Below are 23521 nucleotides of genomic sequence, written 5' to 3' on the forward strand. Positions count from 1 at the left end.
ACAGAGGCCCGAAGGCAGGTGGGAAGCCAAATAAAAGGCTCAGAGGGACACCCTGCCTGGGCCCCTCCCAGGGGAGCCTCAGCCCCAGGTCTGAAGCCCACCAGGGTGAGCCAACACCATAGCACCTTTCAGACCGAGGGAGCTGCTGCCTGGCGATGTGCTGTAGGACATGTTACAGGATGCAGGGGAAGAGCATTCTGGCATTGCACAGGGCTTGTTATGAGATGCTCAGGGGAGGAACGAAAGGTGGGAAAAGGGATAGATCTAAGTGATTTTGGAAGGAATAAGTGTGAGACAATAGAGGGATAAGTGGGTAAAAAGGACCAGTTGCATATAAACAGTTGCTGGTCAATGCACTTGTCTGGCCATGCCCTGTGCCCAGGTAGTGCAGTCTGTCCTCTCTTCTCGTTAAATTGCTTTCTGACTCTCTTCATGGGTGAGGGACTCTTTATTCAGGGTGCGTGTGTGTGTATATGGGCATCTGAGTGCCAGCAACTGAAGTCATACCAAGGGTCGGAGGACCCATGTGTCCACGCTGCAGTGGCTGGAGACTGGAGTGAGTGGACTTCAGTGCCAGCGACTGGAGCGAGACCGCGGCCATTGGGGCCCCTGTGTCTGTGGCAGCAGCACCTGGACTGGGACCATGGGCCAGAGGGTCCCTGCTCCCTGCGCTCCCCGCTGGCAGCTGGGGAGACCCAAGTGACACCAAGTGCCAGGCCCTGGGATGGGACAGGGGATCAAAGGCCCATGTTCCCTGGGTGCAATGCCCAGAGAATGAGGGTGTGTGAGCGTGTGAGTGTGAGCAAAGATCCATCTGGGTGAGCCAGTGAGTACGTGCGGTGGCCCGGGAGGCAGGCCACGGCGGTTCTCTGAAGGCAAGATCACAGGAGGAGCTGGGACCCTATCAGAGGGACCAAGGGAGTCAGGGGACAGCTGCTGGAGACACCATGGGGTCTGGGGGGTCTCTAGGGGAGACACCCACTGGGGGTGTGGGTGTGCCCATGTCTCTAAGGGAGAGTCCATGGGGGGTTGGCACTGGGGGAGCAGGGGAGTTCTGGCCAGCTCTAGGTGGAGGTTTCTGGTGGGGGAGTGGGGTTTATGCATGCAAGGGAGGTGTCGGTACCAGCAACTGGAGAGGGGCTGCAGACCTCATGGGCTCATGTGTCTGGATGCTAGACTAGGAGACTGGGATCCAGGGGCAGCTAGTGGGCAAACTGAATGTCTGAGCACAGCTGTGGGAGAAATCCATCTTGTACATACGTGTATACATTCCCACCAGCGGACCTCTGTCCTGCTCAGCCAGAGAGAGGAACGGGATGAAGCTGTTGATGCTGTTTGCATGAGTGCTCCGCGTGTCTGCCTGTGTCATCTGCGTGGCTGGCCGTGTGTGAATGTATGTGTATAATGTGGTGTAGACATGAGTTCTGTGTGCATTTGCCTACTGGGAATACATGCTCAGCTCATACTGGTTGGACCCGTGGGCACGGGGCTGCGGCAGCTTCACCTCTCCTGGGCTGTCGGATCTGCCTGATTTCCCTGACATGCAGAACTGTTCCTTTCAGCCAGAATCACCGTGCCAACAACTGTTGTTCCCACGCTCTGTGTGCTGAGTTTCTGTAACGCGTGAGTTACTGAAACTAATTCTATTTTCCATACAGAAATGGAATATGAAAACATTTTCCATATTGGGAAGTAAAAGCAGTTTATGCACAGTACAAATGCATCCTCCCTGAGGCTTCTGGACCACAGGAAAGCAGCTTCGGATAGCCACATTTGGTTTTGCTGCACACCTTCCCTGTTTTCAAACAAGTACCTTAATGGAACTGTATAAAAAGCTGCATTTACCCTCAGTATGCTGAAGGAAGAATACAGATTAGACTAAGCTTAATGACAGGTACACTTAAAGTGTTGTTTATGGCCAAAGGGGAAACAAAGCTTATATATAAAACTAAGAATTTTTTGCTCTCATACCAAGCCTGCGTTCGTTTACACCACATAATTACCCTAGTCATAAAATCATGGTGGTACCACGCAAAGATAACAAAACTAAAACAAATTAGCTATAGAAAACTGATCACTTAGCAAAGTTGCTGCCAGAGACAAGCCAAACAACACCAAGATGCAGGCAGGTCAAGAAAAGTTTAGATAGAGCAGGCCTGAAAAACCTTTAGCCCTGAGGCCTTGCAAACTCACTACAAAGCTTACGGCCCGCTACTAGGAATGGCAGTACAGTATCACAGGGCTACAGGGTAACAACAGTTCCCTGGGACTGCAGGGATTAGTTGTAGTAGTTGCAGTGTATTGTAGCATCCCTAACGTATGTAGTTTGTGTATTGGTAACATTTGGTATTTGATATGCAGTGTTACATGTGTAAAATCTTTTTGTGGATCTAAAGACTGCAGGTCAAACAGAAGATCGGTAACTAAAGTGAACACCTCGCTTTATGAAGCTGCCTTCATCACCAGAAAGGCTAAAAGGTGTAGCCAACCCATATCTACTAGACCATGCCTCAGAGCACATCTGGTCCTCTGGAAATCCTTCTGACATCTACAGCAACTGCTGTTGAGGGTAACCAGAACCCACTGTGATACCAGCAACAGCATCTGTGAGCTCTGCATATACCATAGAGGAGAGGACAGTAACATCTACAAACTCCGTAACGGTAATCCAGGAGTGTTAGGAAACCCCTCTAATGGTAGCAAGGATGATCAGATAATGAAGGGCTCTATTAGACTAACAAAATATGACAATATGAGGACAGTACAAACAAAAAAATGAAACACTAAACACTTCCCTATTCTTCAGTTTCTTACAGTGAAGAAAATGCTTTCTAGTAAACACTAAATCAAATCCTACTAGAAAGGAAGAAGAGAACAGATCATGGGAGTGGGTATCACCTGGTTAGCATTTACAGCACCTGTGATGCAAGAATCCTTTTCCAAATGGAAAACCAAAATGAGCAAATATGAGCTGAGCAATCATTATCCCTGGAAATTATTAAGCAGCAGCATATCTCTTTAGTAACTTCTTTACTTGAAGTCACAAGGTGAAACAAATCTATTCCACACATTGTTATCCAGTGGGTTCCTCTCCAGTTGCAGATTTTACCACCTAAATTAACACTGGAATTCAGATTTTTATTTAAAAAAAATCAGGAATTTGATGAGTAGGAATCAAAATTACCCATCCACTTTTGTCCTTGCAGTTCAGCAAAAAGGCACACTGGTCATGGGAACTGGTGCCAGACAGACCAGTACAACTAATTCAGCTAATGTTTTAGTAAGCTTTAAGTTGTTTAGTAATAAACATGACATAAATGGCAAATTTACTTATACAGCGAGGTAGTGTACATAAAATTAAAGCTACAAAACCGTCACAAAGCCAAGCAGAAGTCACAAACCAGCCTGAGAAGTCTCTTTCCAGTAAGAACAACAAACAACTACAAAAACATTCCCAGAATGAAGAGGAAGCTTCTAGTTTAAGAGCAACTTTACTAAGCTGATAAATGCTTTAGTTAACTAAGAGGATTAGATAACATTTGGACTTCCCCTATTGCAAACAAAAATGCTGTGTCAAAGCTAAAGGTTCATATTTGTTTTGTGTACATGCTTGGATTTTCAAAGGTCACGTATCTCTATATATTCATGCACTTCCTTTTTCCAAAAGTTGAATAGTAAGAGGAAAGCAAAAAACCAAAAACCTTCATGGATTTAATAATTTTTTGTCATTAAGATAACATAGTAGAAATCTGGATTTTTTGCTGATCACTCATTCCTAAAATAAAAATAAGCAATTGTCACAAGTTAAAGAATTAATTATCATGGAGTTAAAAAAGTCTTACAGTCATTCATGTTCACAGTCAGAACACTTCTAGTGTATTCAGATAAATACGCTATGGTAAAACAGGGAAATTGGTATGCTAAAGATTATTAACTTAGGGCATTGATTTTTATCTCTTTCTAACTATTTAACTATTTTGATCCAGCAGCTTTAAAGTTATAAGATATTAAATAAGCATTTGCTGTTCCATTTTGGAACATGTTGATAGATTTTGGAATTTAATTTTGCAGATAATCTTTCCCATTCAATGGAATCAATCAGGCAGACTGATACGGATGTAACTTCCTTTCCAAGTATTAATTCTACAGGCTATCTCTAGCATGATTTGCTTCCTTCTTAATCTGGATTATGAAACTGAAGTGGATAATGGATTGTTTTAGACCCAAATCATTATGGTAAAATTCCAACTGATTCATCCAAGTGCACTATATATAAAGATAAGAGAAAGACTGTTTGCTTTCTTTCAAATGTTTCTTCTGGTTGTTCTTCTATGTTCCTTTTTCTTTCTTGTCATGTATAAATGTCATTCAATGTATCCAATAAACATCTACATTGGCACAAGTTATTTCCATTTTTAGGTTACTTAATTTTTTCAGTTAAGTACCACAACTAAAATTTCTAAGATTTAATTGGTTTTGGACCAACTACTTGTGGAGAAAATACATCTTATCATTTAAATCTTTAAAAAAAGAAGATTTCAAGAACAAAGGAGACATGACTGCCTGGCTAATGGCTGCCAGTTTTGCATTGCTACAAAATGTCTTTATAACTGTACGTGGGTCTTCTGCAAAGGCAGCAATCCCTATAGCTTTCTGGAACACTGCCTACCTTCAGATATGCCAACAATGCAACAGCACCATGCAATATGTCATGTTGCCTGATTTTTTTCTGTGGACTCCATATCATGACCTGACAGATTGGTGGTCAATGGGCCATAGCCTGGAGTACTGGAACATAAGCCTGTGCCTAAGCCTAGATTATATACTGCTGTACTCCACAGGACAACGGTTCCCAGCCGATGATGTGCCAGCGCATCATGAATAAGGCACTGTACGGAAGTAGACTTGGCAGCATCACTTAGCCCAGCTCTTCTTCTTCGTTACGCATTTGAAACACAGTGGTAGCAAGATACTGATGGAGGGGTAAGACAGGTATCAATCAGCCAAGCAGGACAGAGATTCTGGATTTGGCTGCGGCTCCTCAGAGGTGTTTCTGATTTCCTGTGGCAGTCACTCAAATGAAGAGCAGCAATGCGGCTGGGGGCGTGGGAACTGGAACAGGACAGGCAATGTCCCCCAGTGTGGTGCCATGAATATTCACAGTATCAGTGAAATCGTACTGTTCAACCCGTGTCTGGAGCAGCAAGCAGGTATCAGCACCGAGAGGCAAGAGCTGCAGCCCCTGTTGCAGATGGGCTCCCCAGTGTCTGCAGCCTAGTGTAACTCAAACCTGCCTCCACCCCAAATGCATAAACCGCAGTGGCTCTTTACGCTCTATGTGAAACTAGCCTCCATTCTCTCAGCTACTTCTTAAATCCTTAATCCTTTCTTCAGAAACTACCCCCATTTCCCTAGCAATCAGCCACAGTTACCCCTCCTGTTCTTTGTTCTTCTATTATTGAAATCCGCTGCCACATCATGTTAACCCCTCCACAGAAACCTGACTTCTGCAAGACAGAGGTCTGCCACAGCTGCAATACAGAGGTCTACTGCACTCTGAAATAACTTTCTGATCAAGAAAAGAAGAAATTTGGATAGACCAAAATGGTTTGCTTGGCTGCAAGGGGCTTGGTGGGTGGAGGTGGATGATATCTTTGGTAACCTGCTTTGAAGGAAAATCACATTCTCTCAAATTTACCAGTAAGAGACCCATCAACCACAGTTTCCTCCGATGAAGCCTAATGAAAGGAACACCCATCCAGGGCTGCAGGTGCAGCACCGCCATCTTGCGTGGAGCCGGCGCACGGCAGGAGCGTCCCCTCGGGACCCCCGGCAAGGCCTCGGGGAGCTGCCTGACACCCTCCTGCTCACGGCACAAGTCACCGCTCCGACCACTTGGAGGATGGATTCTTCTGCTTAGGGGTGGACAGGTCTGTTACCAGCAGTGTCTAATGTCATCTGTTAGTCGTAACTGTTTCTGTCGTCCTCTGCCTTCTCTCTCTCTCATCCTTTCTCACAGCATTTGTCTCTCCCTCCTTCTCAGTACGCCACCACTTATTAATTTTTTCCATTCCTTCCCATAATTATGCTCTTCTCCATTTTTCATAACATTTTACACAACCAGTCATCACTCATGCATCTATCAGGCTTCCATGTATCCTTCTACAAAACCTTACTATCATCTTGGATCGCAGGCAATTAGAATTAACTACACGTAGTCAGTCCAATGCATCCTCCAGTTCTCTGCACAGGATTGGCATCTTGTGAGTCTGCTTCCCGGTTTTCCCCTCCTTTGGTTATTGCTGTCATTCACGGTATCTTTACGATACGAGAATGTTTTGATTCTAGATACAACCTTAGGAACACATTAAACCCCAGAAAAGCTTGCCAAATTGGCAGCTGGTTATTTTAGATAAACCAAGACATATGCAAGGATTTTTATTCAAGTGAGCAATATAATACCTTCAGTAAAGCTATTAATTGTGGGCTAAACCCTTGCTCTCAAAGGTGTGGGCAGAATCTTGGGCCAGATGCCTTTGTCTTCGCAAGTGCTTACATCTATAAGCAGTTAAATCAACACTTACTCTGTACTGTAAATTGACCATGAAAGTTTGACATGGACTAGTCTGTCAAACCTCTGGAGCTGAAAATACATCATGTTTTTAAAGTTTGTATCTCCTTACAAACTAAAGCTATGTGTGGTCGAGAGACTAAATACTTTTAAAAGTCACAGGCATTTTCAAAATCTCACAAAAAAAGATTCAAGTTCTTGGAAAGACTTGACATAAAAATATTAAGCAATTTTCCACAACAGAAAAAGATTTGTTTTTTCCTTACTTTTCTCCTATTTTTGCTGTGCCATTAAAAAAAAAAGAGGAAGGAGGAAAAACGGGAAGATAGCTGTCTTCTCAAGACATTTTTTTCAAAAAAAACAACCTTTGCAAATATGTATGCATTTAGAAAATGAATTAATACTAACAACAAGAGTCAGTTGCAGGTCAAGACATTTGCTAATGTGAGTATTTGAAAATGACACTCACTACATCTGAACCTTGAACTCTTTCTGGAAAAAGATGATTAATTCTTGTTGTAAGGTGAGATGTCAAATTCCACTATGAGGTGGTGTTTGAGGTGCCGTATATTCTCACGGACTGGTGTTGGAAACTTTAACGAGACACTCTTTAGGGCCTAAAGAATCCTGGGAATCCTATCCAATATTTGTATCACTGTTTAAAAACCCAACTCTCAGAGCGTAATTTTTGGCTCAACACTTTTTTAATTATGGAAATTTAATTTCTTTGGCTTTCAAAGTCAGCCTTTAATCATGGATGATGATGCCATGAAAACATCCTGACGCATGATGAAAGGCAGAGGAAGACAAGAAGCCTAAGTGTCAGAAGCATTTAATTTCTTTCTTTGCTAATTTATACTTAGTACCTGGTTGCATCGCACCCGAGTTGTGAATCTGCCAGGGCCTGCATATACATTTAATGTGGAAAAGAGTTCCTGGAAGTTTCTTGGGACTGTTTTGATGGACCAAAAAAAAAAAAAAAACCCAAAAAGAGGGGAGGAAAATGACATGCAGCCCACTGCAGGACTGGCACTTCCCACCCAGCGCATTTTTAATACCCACCCAAGCTGCAAGACCCAGAACGAAACCCATCGCGTCTTCGCACGTTTACGTTCTCAAGTTGCCTGGAACCTGTCACGTCATTTCGATGCCACCACACTCCTCGGTTAAAAGCGTACGTGGTACCGGTCCCACTTGAATGGAACCGCATTTCTTCAGACTGCTAGAGGATTTAGGGTGTTTACTTGAAATCAGCTTAGAAAGAAAATAAAACAAGCCACGGCGTTCCTGGTTACGACAGAAACCAAGGGCCCAGGCAGACACAAGCGGTGCCGTTCCCCCCAGACGTTTCCAACGGCGGGCGGCCACTGCTCTCCCTCAGGGAGCACCCGCGGGCCGGGGCCGGGGCCGGGGCCGCTCTCCCGCCCCGGGAGGCCGCGGCGGGCCGCTAACGGCCCCGGCGACCCGGGGCGGCCCTGCCGGTCAGCCCGGCGCCTGCCCTTTAAACCCCGCCCGGCTCCGGCGGCGCCGGCCAATCGCCGCCGCAGGCGGGGCGGGCGGTGACCTGCCGCGGAGCCGGGCGCAGCTGTTGCCCTCTGCCCGTGGCCGATCGCCGTCCTTCCCGGAGCTGGGGTGCGGTGAGGTGAGGCGGGGCCCAGCCGGGTTGCGCCGGGCCGGTGGCCTCCGCCTGGGCGCCGGGAGCGGGGCGGGGACCGCCCGCCGGCAGGGAGGCGGGCGCGGCTGGCGCAGGCCCGCCGGGCGTGTAAGGGGCGGCCCGCGCAGCTGAGGCGGGCGCCGAGGCCCCGCCGCAGCTGTCGGTTCTCCCCCGCCCGCCCCCGCGGGGCGGCCCGACCCGCCCGCCGCGCTGCCCCGCGGCCTGCCCGCTGCCCCCGCCCCGGGCAGGCGCCTCCCGGGGGCGGGCGGGCCGCCCGCGTTTCCCGCCGCGCCGGCCTCACCTGCCTCGTCTCTTCTGCGCTCCAGGGCACGATGGGGTTCATCTTCTCGAAGTCCATGAACGACAGCCTGAGAGCTCAGCAGGAGTTTATGCTCATGAACTCACGGCTTCAGGTAACGCACAGGGCGGCGGCGGCGCGGCGGGAGGCCCCCCCGGCCCGCTGTCTGCAGGGAGCGGGGCTTGCGGCTTCACCCGCCGAGGCTCGCCCCCCTCCCGGGGCAAAAGTGCTCTGCCCGCACACTCTGCCGATGCCAGCGTGGTCATCTAACACAGCAGGTTCAGATGAGTAAAGCACCTATCCTCTGGACCTAACAACTTCCTCGGCAGTCTGTGTTAACAAGTTGTACAGGTGAAAGCTATCCTTATGGTAGCCAGACCCTAAAAATACAGTTTTGGAAACTTACCTTGTACAGTCCCCTGAAGCACAACTGGGCTACTACAGTGTTAAGCAACAGGTATGTGTTAAAGTGAATCAGTAACACCATGGTTACTGAAACATGGATGCTATTCCCTTGAAATACATGAGTTAAACATGTTTCAACTCTTCCACTTTACAAAATCTTTAAAACAACTCTTTAGCTTCAGTTAGGTGACTGCAGTTATTCCGCATTGCTAGGAAGGCACTACACAGCTGTTCACAGTTCTAGAAACCTCAGACTAAATAGGGCATAGGGGATTCCCTCTCATAAAATAAAACAGCAGCAGAGAAAGAGAAGGAACACCAGTTGGACTAAGGTTCAGGAAGTTGTGCTGAACAGAACTTACAGTATAGCACTAGTTACAGCTCTCTGATTTATTGTTGGGTATCTTACGATCTGTAACTTGTTTATATACTAAATGCTAGAATGCAATCTGAAGGCCTTAGCTGGAGTTTGTTCCTTTAGTTTTGTGTTTAAATAGAATACAGGTAAATTTAAAACGTTTAAAGCAGTGATGGATGAACTTCCAATTTATGAAGTTGCCAGTAGATGGCATATTCTAGTTTTCAAAGCAGCATGCAGATAGTAGGTTTTGTAGGATCACATGTAAACTGAACTCTGGAGGTGACCCTGGAAATGTGGCTAGGATGGAGAAAGATAGCATAAGGAAAGATGATGTAATAAAATACTGGATAGCTCTTAACTGTTTAAAGAAAATCAACTTTTTACAAGGTTTGTAAACATAATTTTCTGTCGGTGCTGGATTATATGTTTCTCAGATGCAACCACAAGTTTTGCATACAAACAATTTGTATTTCTTTTTTCTCTATATAGAGGGGCTCCTCCCCCCCCCCCCCCCCCGAGTTTTTGGAAATCTAAATGACAGGAAGGTTTCCAGTTTGAGAGAATGATGATGAAGTTGAACTGGAAGCTTGCTTCATGATCTGCTTCTCTGCTGTGCAGAATGAAAGACAGAGTTGAGGAAACGGCTTAAATTCAGCCTAGCACTTGTAGGGTGCTGTGGGCTTTGAATGGCAAACAGTCCTGGGCCTCTTGACCCCATATGCCCAGCAACTCTAGTGCTAGCCCAAATGCTCAGGCTAAAATCAAAAATAAACTTCTTCCAGTACAGTTACAAAAAAGCCCTTTCAAGATTGCATACAAAATTTTTGCAAGTTGCTCTTTAGGAACATTCCCTGTGTTGTATTTCTTCTTTTTGACAATAGTAATAGTCAACATAGATTTCTTTCTAACACTACAAATGCCTGATCATATCTGATTTATATTATGTTTGCAGACATACCTGCCACGTTAGAAAACCTGCATCTTGTAAAAATGCAGAAAGTGGGCAGTTATGTCAGCTGCAAAAGATGCAGTGGGGGCGAGGGGAGGACTAAGTTTTGTGTCGTAAGGGGATGGAAGAAATTGTAGTTAGAAAGACCTGGAGAAGATAGGTCATGCTAGGACCAGAATGAAATAGCTTAACTTAAAGCATTAGATATTCCCTTACAGTGACGTACTGGGATTTGGATGCCATCAGTTCTCCCATCTTCCTCTGAAAACCATCATGTTTGTTAATAAAACAGAAGCTTCCACTTCAAGCAGTGTGATAGATATGCTGTGAGAAATTAAAAAATGCTGATTTGTTTTAAATGTAAATCTATCCCAAAACAACATGTGGAATCAAAACCTCTTGGAGTTTTTCGTAGCCTCCTAATGTACTGAGGAGTGCCCTGTGATTACAGTGTTGAGGAAATAGAGTACTATAGTTACACCAAGCCAATTGATGTGGAACAAGGAGTCGTCAAAACTGTTTCTCCTAGAATGCCCTCCCTATTAGCTAGTGATGGTGTGACACTGCTTACAAATGAACTAGTAAGTCTTTGGGCTGACCTGGAGCAAAACACAGCAGGTGTTGGTGACATAGTCAGAATCTGTGGAGGCTTCTCCTGTTCCTTGTACATGAGGAGGAGTAATAAAGTTACTGTACATTGTTTGGAACAGGATTTTTGTGCTATCAGTTTCCATGACAGAACATTTTTTTCTTTTTCTTTTTTTTAAAAAACAAAATAAATTAGGTATAAATGGAGGGAAGACACAAAGTTGTTCAGTCATTGACTTATCCTATGTGGAGGACTGTAAGTTGGAAGGAGACCTCTGCAAAAATAGGAAGGCGAGTAACATGACAGAAGCTGATAAAGACCCCTCCAAATCCCAGGCCTTGGTGCATGCTAAAGCTCAGTCACTTTTAGAGTCGCTCTGATGTGTGCAGGACAGTCAAACCAGCTGGACTACTACAGAATAAGAGAATGTTAAAAGATGTTGTAAAATCACGTGCATATTTTTTTCTTTATACCCTTCTTGGGATAACTCTGAAAAGAAGGGATTGTGGCCTTGTAAATTGTATCTTAATGCTTTTTGGAAGAATAATAAAAACTCAACTGTCAGTTTGCCTTGATGTTGAAGGACTTGCCAGTTGTTTGTATTGTCTTGGTGTGGCTCCAGAATGAAATAACAGTCTGTATCAAGTGGAGATTGTTTATTGTAGAAGTTTGTTGAGGCTTCATTTTTATCATGAGCCTGCTCCTTAAAGTGTAAGTTGCAAAATTCTTTCCAAACACTAATATATCAGATCTACAGCTCAAGCCTAGCATATGGCCTTGCTAAGTGCTTTCAGCGTGGCTGAATGGGTAAGAGGAGGTTCCAGGTCTCAGGGCATTTGTAGCACATTATTTCTTTTCATGAGCTATGTGGGTGCTCTTAACACAATTAAAAGCAGGAATTTCATGTATTTCTTTTGTTGAAGTGCTATGTTCTGTACTTTCTGTTCTAGTTAGACTTATTCATTGCCATTTTTTTGAACAATCCGAATGTATACCTTGAAAAAGCTATTTCAATAACTACTTACTAAGAAAGCTGTTTTCAGATGTACAAGGCAACCTGGAAGAAGATACATATTTTGAAACTGGCAACTGAGAATGCAGCAATATTTGTGGCTGATAGTTCATTCCTCAGTATGGATTAGAACATTTTAAATATACCTTTTTTTCTTTGATATTTCTAGACAATGACATTCCTTGACCAACAGGTGGGTCTCTTCATAGGAAATTGGCTGAATTCACATACTTCAAAGCTTGCTAAAGACTTCATTGTGATGAGACAGGCTTAAGTATGATTCATGCATAATATAAGTACATTGTCTTTAAATAATTTACAAAAATATTAAAACAACCTTGTGTACTCTATATGTAGTGTTATTTAGAGTGATAAGAAGCAAAGTCATGGTATTTTAAATTTGATTTCTTACTGTTAATGAATTCGATTCTAGGACTACATAGAGCAAAGCTTACTAAATTAACTTTGCACTACAGAAGAATATTTCTGTGCTGATGTGTAAAAGACATTCTAAGTGCAACTTAAAGATTTTTACTTTAGGGTATAGACATAAAAAGCGCAAGCTCTCCTGTGAAATTTTTGCCAAGCATTCTCATGCATGTAGAGGAATCAAAAATGCTTTCTTTTGTTTTGAATGGAACCCCACCAACTTAGTACTATGCCACTCCCTCCTTGCCCCTCGCTCCAGGTTAGATTTTAGTTTATGCCCTGCTGTTACTTTTCTAGAGGTAATGCCTCTTTTGGCTCCAAAAAGTTGCTTTTCCTTGCTTTCTTTGGGAAACTCTACACAGGGGAAACCAAGTCAGTTCCCAGGTTTCCTGTATATAGCTTGTCTGTAAGTACTCAGTGAACTACACAAAAGTTAACCCTACAGAGGGGGAGACTGAGATTTTTTTAATATGGGGGTTTTGGGTTATTTTTCCAAGGGTTTTGTGAGAGTTGAATGACATGAAGATATCTTGATGTGTGTGGGAATAATACTGCATAGTAAACAGTGGTTCCTAATCTATGAAATTAAAAAATTTAAGTCCCTGTAGCATTTGAAATCCTTGGTAACTGTTTTCAATTATATCTCAATGTATAAGGTGCTTTCTTAATGAGAAGAAATTTTTCATTGGAACTCCACAAAGAATTGGTGGTGCACTGAGTCCTTTAATGACTAGCCTTTTTACTCTTTCGTATATTAGCTTGCAATGTCATTAATAATGAGATCTGAATTGACAACTACTTTATAGTTTTGTTACATCGCTCTTTTTTTTTTTAAACATGAGATGACCAAAATGGGAGGCAGTTTGACCGACTTGTTTGTGATTATGTATAACAATCATACTTAAGGGATTAAGCACTCTCTTGATGTTGTCTAGCTTTTGAAGTTTTCACCTAGATACTCTTGTGGGAAAACTGTACAAAAAAAAGCAATGAGGAGAAAGAGAAGCACTGATTTTGGTCAGAGAATGGAAGAGAAAAATCTGTTGTATAGGGAACTAGTGAAATGAAATAAATGAGGGCAGGTCAGCTCAAAAAGCAAGAATTGTGTAGCTGGAGTTTAAGCCATGTGGAAAAGATTAATTTCTAGCTTTGTGGAATTGCTAAATGTGATACTGATCAGGTTCTAAGTAATGAACTTCATTCTCCAATAATTTATAGCACAAGAAATTCTCTAAACTATCGCAGAGCATTTTTAGTCTGTTTAAAAAAAAACAAACCAACAAAAACAGAAAATGAAAAACCTCTGTGTTTTCTCTAAACAAAACAATAAATCACATTCTCCCATCCTAAAAAATTGCTCCTAGTGTAGCAGCAAAATAGGAGCATTTTGCTGTCACAGCAGATGTTAAGTAAACAAGTCTAGCACATATCTGGTCCTTGCAGAAGCTGTTATGAGTGACAACGTGCTGGAGTTTCTGCAGTGTTGGTGGTTCTGGAGAAAGGAGACCTATACATGCACAAGTACACATGTACACAGCCTGAGAAGCAAGCAGGAAGAACCAGAGCTGTTTCTGGTCACAAAACTGCAACATCATGAGAATAACTGAGATGTGGTAGGACAGCTCGTGCAACTGGAAATCTGTAATGGACAGATACAAGCTCTTCAGGAAAGACAGGTAGGGAAGACAAGGAGAAGGGCTGCCCATGATGTGAAGGAGTAGCTTGTCAGTTAAGGTCAGAGGAGAGGCCACAAAACACGACACTGTGGTGGGAGTGTGCTGCAGACCACTGATCAGGGTAACGAAGTACATGAAGCCTTCAAACAACTGAAGAAAGCCTCCAGATTACTGACTGGTTCTCATGAGACTTTAGTCTCCCTAACATCTGCTGAAAGGACGATAAAACAGGGCATAAGTAACTGAGTACATTTCTGGAAAACGTGAGGGGATAGCTGTTTGATACAGGTAGGTACTGGATGGGCCATCCAGGGCTCATGCGCAGCAGGATTTGTTACTCACAAATAGGGAAGAACTGATTTGGGGATGTAATATCAAAGACAGTCTTGGTTGTGGTGGCGAGATCAGGGTCCTGAGGGGACTGAGGAAAGCAGGTAGCACAGTGCAGACCCTGGACATTGGGACAGCAGATTTTGTCTTATTCAGGGAACTGGTAGGTGAGATGCCATAGGAGGCCGCTCTGGAGGATAAAGGAGGTCAGGAAAGCTGACATGTTTAAGGACAACCTCCTCCTAATGGCTCTGGCAAGACAGAGCCCCTGGCAGCAATGCAGGCTGGGGGCTGACAACTGGGGAGCAACTCTGTAGATGGAGGGGACACTGGACGACAGCAACCAGAGCATAAGGCAGCACTGTGCCCTGGCAGCAAAGAGTCAAAAGGACCAACAACAAGTGCTTTATAAGCAGTAGTGCAGCCAGTAGGTTGAGGAAAATGACTGTTGCCTTATGTTCAGTGCTTTGTTAAATGCATTTCAATACTGCATGCAGTTTTTGCCCCCCTTCTCCTCCCTTAATACAAGAAAAATGTAGATGAAAAGGAGCACGTTTAGCAGCAGACCATCAAGATTGTCAAGGTCTGGAGCACTTCTTGAGAGGAGGCCAAGTGAGCTGGACTTACTCAGCCTGGAGAGTGATGCCTTCTGGGGTGCAGGATCCAACAGGAGCCCCCCAGCAACTGTGAGGAGGTTATCAAGAAAGCGGAGCCAGGGTGTTCACAGTGGTGGATTGCAGGAGGGTGAGAGAGAGTGGATATACATTGAAACAGAATGGCGGGAGCAGTTCAGACTGAATATAAGGAGAAACCTTTTCCCCCACAAGAACAGCTCAGCAATGGAGCAGAGGCTCAGTGAAGCTGTGCAGCCTCCATCCTTGGATGTTTTCAAAACATGACTGGATAAAGGTCTCGGCAACCTGGCCTGATCACGTAGCTGACCCTGTTCTGAGCAGGACCTGCTGAGGTCCTGAGTTATTCTATGATGCTTTGACCACCATAGAAGCAGGCACTATATTTTGTGGATCCTATGAGGTAGGATTTCCTCACATCTGCTTCTTCTCAGACTGAGAATTATGACAAGTTACTGCTTGATGTCTGCACTCCTGTTGAGCACCACATGCACAGCAGCAGTCTGTTGAAACAAGCTGTGACTTGGTCTAACTTTTAATTGACAGTTGTTAGATAGACTTTAGGTATGTGTACGTGATACTGACAGAGAAGTAACATCACAAGGAATGGAGTTCAGAATTAAACCCTCAGTGTGCCCTGTACGTCAGATTGCAAAAACTAAGCAAAAATCTGGTTGTCTGTGGGAATAATTTACTTGAAAAAAGAATTGTGCCATCTCCTGTATATTTTGAAAGTTTTATAATATATATTGCTGCATTCACAGGTAAGTTTCCCCAACACTGCTTAATATTACATATCCAGAAGTACCATGTACATAGTCAGGCAAAATCAGCAATTCCAGTAAAAAGCTATAACCATTATTTAAGCAAAACTTGTTACAAAAGTCTTGCTTTAAGTTTACAGCAGTTGGCTCTGCCAGACTTTCAGGGGCCGATCAGACTAAGTGGAAGACTGGAGGACTGTAATTCTTGAAAAATGTAAGTTTGAGGAGAAAGTAATAGAGGAGGAGCCAAAAATCACTGGAAGTGCTGGAAAGAAAAGAGAGTACTTAGTGCTTAGGGTGATTGTTGTTTCTGTGGCTAACAGATTTTGTTGTTGTTGTTGTTTAGGGATAGCAGTTCAGAGTGATTTGGAGTTTTGTTCAGTTGAGTTTTGGAGGGTTTTTTCCCAGCAAGAGAATTCCTTATCAGACAAAAGGATAGTCTTCTCTGTGGGAAAGCATAATTGCATTCAGGAGTCAGAGATAATCCTCCAAATTAATCTTTGATGGGAGCCACATAACCTTTGAGAAAATAAACAGGCTAGGAAAATAATATACTTCTGACAAATCTTGTATTTACCCATAATAAAAATGTTTGATTATAACCTCCTGTCTGCAATATGAATCTCTGGATAGTCTCACTCCCCTTTGCCTGCCATCCCTCCTCTCTCCCTGTTTTATTATGTCAGACTGTAAAGTGCATTCTTCTCCCCAGGTAATATCGGATAGCCAGGAAACAGCCGTAGATCTGCTTTCATAGTAGTTAGTCTTTGGGAGTTCATAGACTTGCTTTCTGTATGCTCCCTGTGTGGGCATGGGAAAGGTCCCATACCCCTTGGTGAAAAAAATGGCGATATCAAGTAAAGCTAGAAAAGTAAGGGGTTGATTTTTCTATTTTGATAATGCAGTGCAATTGCATGTTCTTTTCTGAAAATCCATGCCAGCCTCTCCCTGTTTTTCAAATCTTTTCCCTCTTCTGGGGTCCCCAGCATCATAGAGGTTCATTTTGAGCCACGGGAAGACTACATTACCCTAGTAAGCCAGCCAGTGGTATTGAAGCACCTCTGCAGTTCTTCACCTAATTGGATACATTTGTGCTCCTTTCTCTCCCCCCCCCCCCCCCCCTTGGTGATTGTTGGTCTCTTTTTTCCTGCTTTGTTTTAACAGCTCCTTTTGAAGCTTTGGCAGTGATGCAAAATAATAAGGGAAATAAAAACTGGAAGCATTTTTGCCCAGTTAGTTAAAATTGTTGAGTTGAATAGCTGGGCAGATAGTATAAAACATTGCTAGGGAAACTGATCCTCCAGTGCAATAACGCAAAGTTTGACTTTTTAAAGATGACGGAGAATACAGCAGTTTCTTCTGTAAGTGAAATGTTCTTTTGGACACAGCACAGAAATGCCAAAAACATATTTGACTCTTGCAGATTCTGTACCTGTAGAAATAACTTAATTAATTCAAATAATAAATCACAAGATTTCTGCTTCTGAAAATGTCTCTTAAGTGTTCTGTGCTTTCATCTGTTCTTCAGCTCTTGCCTATGGAGAAAGATGTATGCATTTTACACTGTATGTACGAGCTGTGGCACATGCATTCATGATGCAGCTTGAAGTGAAACTGCTGTTGAGTATTTTCCATGTCTTCAAATGGCTCTAATGCTCTCGGTCTCATAAGAATATGCTTTGGAACATTATTTCATCATCAGGTTAATGTGTAAACATTAATTTCATTAGACTGTAATTTGATGTTATAAAAGATGCGTGACAAAAGTTTGCATTTGGAAAAACTGTCAAAAACTCAGTGAAAGCATAGATAAATGCAACTTAATATCATATTTTTTCTTTCCTCTACATTGTCAGCACTTGGCTAGAAGCAAAGCATAGCATGATTGCATTACTTTCCTGACAGGGTTGTAGTGCCTTAAGAGGCTTGCATTGAATGGCAATAAATGAAAGGAGTGAGGCAGGTTTTTCTTCATGTTCAACAATTTGTTCTTAAATCTGAAATGAAAGTATAGAAGTACCCTGTAGCAAATGTCTTAATAGACCATATCTTATGACCAAATTATATTGGATTTTTTTCTGAATTAAGTAATAATAATAGTAAAAAAATAAAGTCAGACCTATTATAAGTGATGGAAAAGGACCAGAACATTTCCATTATATCCGCTCAGCAGCTTCTCAAAATAAAATCTGGCCATAATTCAATGAAATGTTGTTTGTGTAAAATTTTAGATTGGAGGATTGGTTTAGTATTCTGATTGTCTTGATGAATTGGAAAATGGCTGAAATAATAAGCAATGGTATAATAGGTAATAGAATAAATACCAGTCCAGAGCATTATATACAAGAAGGAAAAGTTAAATAGATTAACTGAGTATAAGTGATTAGACTTCAGGAGCTTAAAAAAGACCTAGGTTTTATATACTTGTGCATAAATATCGGTGTATTTATATTTTTTTCATATATATATTTATATACTGATACATCAGCTGAGTCAACAGCACAGATTCTTGTAAAAAGCAATTGTAATTGTGGATTTATTAACCAGGGGATAAAATTACTCAGTTTGCATTACTGATAACTTTGCTGGGAAAAAGATTTTGATACTTCTTTTAATGAGCAGACAAGCTGTGAAAATTTCAGAGGATGGCAGTAAGAATAATAAAGGCATTAGAACCTATGAGGAAAGGATGAAAAAATCTAATTTGTCTGATGCTATAAACATGTCTGTTATGAATTTTAAGTTTGCGTGTTTTGGTGGTGTTTTTTTTAATCCACTAATTTTTCTCAAACATCCTTCTAGAGATATTGAATCTTTTCCATTGCAAAAGCAAGCAAGCAAGAATTGGGATAAATATTAGTCAACTTTGAGTGCTTAACTGTCATATGTGTTACTAAGAAACACAGTGAAATCTGTCACTGGTAGTATTGTTTGGGATAAAAAAAATGTCTATTTCAGCTCCCTGCTTTCATGCTAACTTTAAAGGACCTCTGAATATGCTTTCTAGCCTTATCCTCATGACTACACAAACACAGAAGCTGAAGTACCTGAACAAAATGCAGGTCCAGTTCACCGAGGGCTGGCTAACATGTAGCGACATTTTCTTCTAGATTTACTTTGCACTTAGTACTGCTTCTTCCTTAGCAACATCTCTTTTCCAACCTTACAACTTCTAACCAACTCAAACACATCAGTAAAAGTGATTTTTTTTTTTTTTAAATACAGAAAATACAATTTTTCAGGACTTAACACTGATCTCTGTGTGAAGGCTGTTATATTATATCATGTTACCTGCGAGACTTTTATCTAGCAAAGTTTACAAGATGTTGTAACTTCAGTTATACAGCTGTTTATTATTGGTGTTTGGTTTTCACCTCAATGTCTTTTTTGAAAATGTACACAACAATATATGCCCAGTAAGAAATAAGTTTAAACCTTTCAACAGAAGTTTTAAGTTTGTTTCTTATTGAGAAGTATCTGATAATCTAGTTATCCTCCTAGTGGTTTTTTAAGTTCTTACTTTTTAAGAAACAGAAATTTCTGTGGTAACATATGTGACTGGATATCGTGAAAGAGGCAGCTGAAGCATTTTAAACATTTGTTTGAGTGAAAAATGAGATTATTCATTTAGCATACATAAAGTACAAGCAGTATTTGTACCTTCATAGTTAAGAAGATAAATGGTTTTTATACAAATATGTACACCTTCCTTAAGTTATTGGTTTTGTGAGATTTGAATTGAATAATAGTCCTTAGGATATACTGATATATAAAACTTTGCTTAACTTCCTTTACTACTGCAGATACTGAGAATTTTGTGAGGGAGAGATGAGGAAAACCTGACATTTATCAGGCAGCTTGATGATCTCCTCTGCCCTCCTCTCCCCAGTTTGTTTTAAACTGGGAAAGAGTTTGTATTTGAGGTGAAGGTTTTATATGCATAATTTTTATTTCAGTTAAATTAAAAATGTAAAGATGATACTACAAGATAGGTCAGTAGTAGTTTTATGACAAACTAGGCATTGGGCCACGTTCTGTTTTAGTAATTCAACTTAAAGACAAATGCAAAATGTTAATGAAAACCAGAGGAGAAGAAAACAAAACTTTTGAAAAGGGAAAATATTAATGCCTGTTCAATACATAGTAGACTAAGAGTACTCCATCTTAGGCAGGTAAGACGAATTGACCTAAAAAGCCATAATTTTGTTCTTGGTAGGGACCTGTATCTTTTCCATGTTCCTGTCCTTATCCTAGGATGCTTTTTGAGTAATGAGCTAAAAGTGGGAATGGAAAAGAGAGTATAAGAAAGTATGAGTAAAGGGCAGGGGGAGATGCTTTCTGTTCTCTTTGAAGATATTTTGCAAATAGTGTTGTAGGATTCTGTTGGGTTTCTTCTTAATAAATTCAATTAACCCATTATTCAGTCCACATGCTATTGATGATTTATCAGTTGGTCAGAAAATGAGGTGGCTGTTGAAAGGCATAGGTGTGCTATGTTTTGACTCTTGACAGGAAGAAGAATGGCTAATGTTAAAATGCCAATGAGTTTCTGAACAATAAAACTTCTTTTCATGCTTTATCACTTTCATTGATCAAAAAAGAAAGAGAACTGACACATGCCTCTGCATAGGCTGCTTTCTATAGAGTCCTTCCTGTGCCTAATAAAACTTAGCGTGATGACATTCTTTCCATCTACAGATTTGCCAGCTTATCTTTGTTAGTAAAAGATCAGCCACCTCCATGATGATACCTGAAAATTTAAATTTTTCCTAATGTCTTAGATACTGAGTAATTTTCCACAGGGTTTTGTAAGTCCCTAACCTTTTCCTCTCTAAAGTTTTCACTGAGAATTAGTCAAAAGGGGTTTTTTTAAGTTCTATTACAATGAAAACAATTTTTCCCTTTCTTCCATGTGAAGTAAAATGTAAGCAAGCTTTCCCTTTCCTGACTACTACCATCCTTTTCCCTTTGGGGTGGGAAACAGCTAGATTTGTTTTCTATTGACAGGATACTAGTAGTGCTTATGGTATTTCTAATGCATTTGTCTTGAAGCATTAGAAAAATTGTTTCGCCCCTTAGGTGATCTGGGCTTAATTCAGGAAATGAATGCTCTCTGGTAACAATTCTATATCCTTATTAGTTTGCGTGCATCAAATGGAACAGAACAAGATGAATGATATCTGTACTGAGGAAGATTAGAACAATATATCTCTCAGGAGAGAAGCCAGTTTGGTTGGTATTAGCTGGGAGATTTTATACTCTGACTGATCACTGTAAAGAAATAAATGCAGTGGTTTACAAAGAGCAGATTTTAATAGCTATTTCTAACATGCAAGCACTACCAGCAAAAGATGCAAAACAAGCTGATTGCTCCACCAGTAATGAGACAAATGTTAATTAAATCTGTTCAGTGGAATCAGTTCTACTAGTCTTTTTGCTGGGCAATACCTGTGGCTATTTCATATCGCTGTGAATGCAGCTTGCCTAGGTAAAACTTTTGTCTTGCTTGGAGGTGCACCTGCAGCTAACCATTACACATGTAGGCTTACTTTGTTGGGGGGATTTAACTGACTTCAAAGAAAAAATGCCTTCTGAAGCTGCCTCCTTTAACACTATGAATTTTCTATAGTTCGTTCGTTCTTAGCAGAGCAAACCTACCATTTTAGTCTTCTGCTGTTAAGTCGACTGAAGTCAAATCTGGCCATTTACTTTTTTTTTCTATGAAATACTATTTCTTAAATACTAAGTTTAAAAAAAAAAGGGGGGGGGGGGGACAGGGGAGGAGCCCTGTTATTGAGCAGAACTCATAAGAGCCCAAGGGGTACAATGGATAAGTAAAGAGATCTTACACCTATTGTAATTCTGTAACAAAAATGGTGTAAAGGGAGCCACAGTAATTTCGCAAGTCAGAATCTGAAATGGATAGGAAGAAACATCACATTTGCAGGTTTCGTTGGCATTATAACACCCTTTCATACTGCAGTATCATTTTACAGCCATTTCTTCTGGTTTTCATTTTTGATTCAATGCTCTGAGTCTTTACTTCTTTTTTAAAAAACAGGTGCATGAGGCACACAAGGAGCGTACCTAGAGGCATTATTGGGGGATGGAAATAACAAATTGAATAGTTCTTACTTATTCAGTTATTAGTCAGATTTCGAAATGACTTGATATTGTAATGTTAACTCTTCGTCTTACACTGCTTGATCTATTTTACTATTCCTACAGCATGGATAACTGTTTTTTACTTAACTGGCTACCCAGTGACTTTGGTTTGTCTTTATAGAGTTTGTATAAAACTCCTGAGAATTCTATACACTGATAACCGTACCTTAAAACTTTGTTTACTCTGTAGATAAGATTAATAAATGCAGATAGAGGACACCCTTCTTCCCTCTGTTGCATGTTGCTCAAAGGCCACGCAGCAGAAGCATGGAAATGCAGCGTTACTGCCAAGAAATCATACTTTCGTACCACAGTCCATTGGATTGAGCCTCTCCTTTGCACAGCCGAAAATGGCAAATGGATTTAGGTGCTTTTGATGTTATTTTCTTTTTATATGGTATGTAATACCAGTAACTTATTGACAACAACAGGAATATAAAGGATTTTTTTACAGTGCAGTTTACATTCTGGTTTGTGGCTAAAATTGTGAGACCCATTTCTTTTTATGATATCTCTTAGCTTGTAAATATTTGTAATGTGTCTTTGTACTTGGAAGCTTTAAAAATTGAGTTTTCTTTTTAGGGAGTGTAGTTTCTTGCAGTGCTAATAATTTTAATTGCTCTATGTACTTGATGTGAAAAATATTTGCAAACAAGCTTTGAAGCGGCAGGATAAAACATTTAAGTCTGATTTATTTTAACTGTTTGATCTAGAGGCCCATTTCCTGACACTTCTGTGTACATGCTGGTCATAGAAGGAAGCAGACGCTGCATAATTATTACAAGTTACCATCTCTGTATTGCACTCTGGTGGCTTACAATGGAGGTGTAACCACAGGTATCACTATTCTATTTTCCATTTATTTTTGCTAAACAACCATTTGCAGCAGCTTCTGGTTTTGCGCATTGATTAGGAAGGATGACACCTAGGATGAGTCACATAAACCCTTAATCTTTCATCTGCTTATGAAATGCCAGATGCATTGCTACTGCAAGGGGTTTGTGCAGTTACTTAGCTATACTACCCGCACAGTAGCTTCTATATGTGTCTTGTAATTGATTTGCAGATTTTTGTATGTATGGCTGTCACATTTTTTAAAAATTAAGCCTTATTTTCATTGAGCCTCTGAGTACTCAGAAGTTAGAAGTTACTAGTTGTTAAAGAACACTTTCATAGTCTCCGAGCGTTGAAAAACTGTAAGTTTTCACGGCACAGTAGCCGTGGCCTATAACAGATGTTCAAGAGGTTCGCCTGTGACAAATCTGGAGGTTCTTTTAACATGAGTGTGAGGATATTCCAAGAGTTTCTTCATTTTTCTCTTTTCTTAGATTTAGATAGTGAGTTTCAGAACTTGGGCAGAGATGGTGGATATTTATCTGGCTGGTAATTCCTTCTCAGGTAGATTAATTCTTTTTCTGTCTGAATATCTGTTTACGAGGCTGTCAGTATAATTATGTCTTAATGACAGTGACATGAAATACAGTTCCCTAAATAGGTTTACTGCCCTGACTATGCTCAAGCCAAGTGTTTGTCCTGCCCACTATTTTAGAGGGGTTGGGGAGAACAGAGTTATCTGCCAGGAGAACCATTAAATATGTCAGGTTGCAAACAGAGGCTGTATCCAGGGGTCGTTACTGTGTGTTCCCCTCTCCGGATACATCTTGACCTTTAAGAAATACATCAAAG

At 41.4% G+C, this 23521-nt stretch overlaps 1 protein-coding gene across 1 annotated transcript in view; it reads left to right on the forward strand.

Annotated features, from left to right (window-relative positions):
• The first annotated feature begins 8130 nt into the window (after positions 1–8130).
• Positions 8131–23521, forward strand: part of PLGRKT (plasminogen receptor with a C-terminal lysine) — a 29460-nt gene continuing 14069 nt past the window's right edge. Inside the window, exons 1-2 of the mRNA XM_087741803.1 lie at positions 8131–8213; positions 8552–8638. Of these exons, the coding sequence (XP_087597929.1) occupies positions 8558–8638 (81 nt within the window). The 5' untranslated portion in view covers positions 8131–8213; positions 8552–8557. The remainder of the gene's footprint in view (positions 8214–8551; positions 8639–23521) is intronic.

This window comes from Nipponia nippon, unplaced genomic scaffold (genome assembly GCF_047370975.1).
Source record: "Nipponia nippon isolate SJK-2023a ecotype South Korea unplaced genomic scaffold, ASM4737097v1 scaffold_8, whole genome shotgun sequence".
In the NCBI taxonomy this organism is placed as follows: Eukaryota; Metazoa; Chordata; class Aves; order Pelecaniformes; family Threskiornithidae; genus Nipponia; species Nipponia nippon.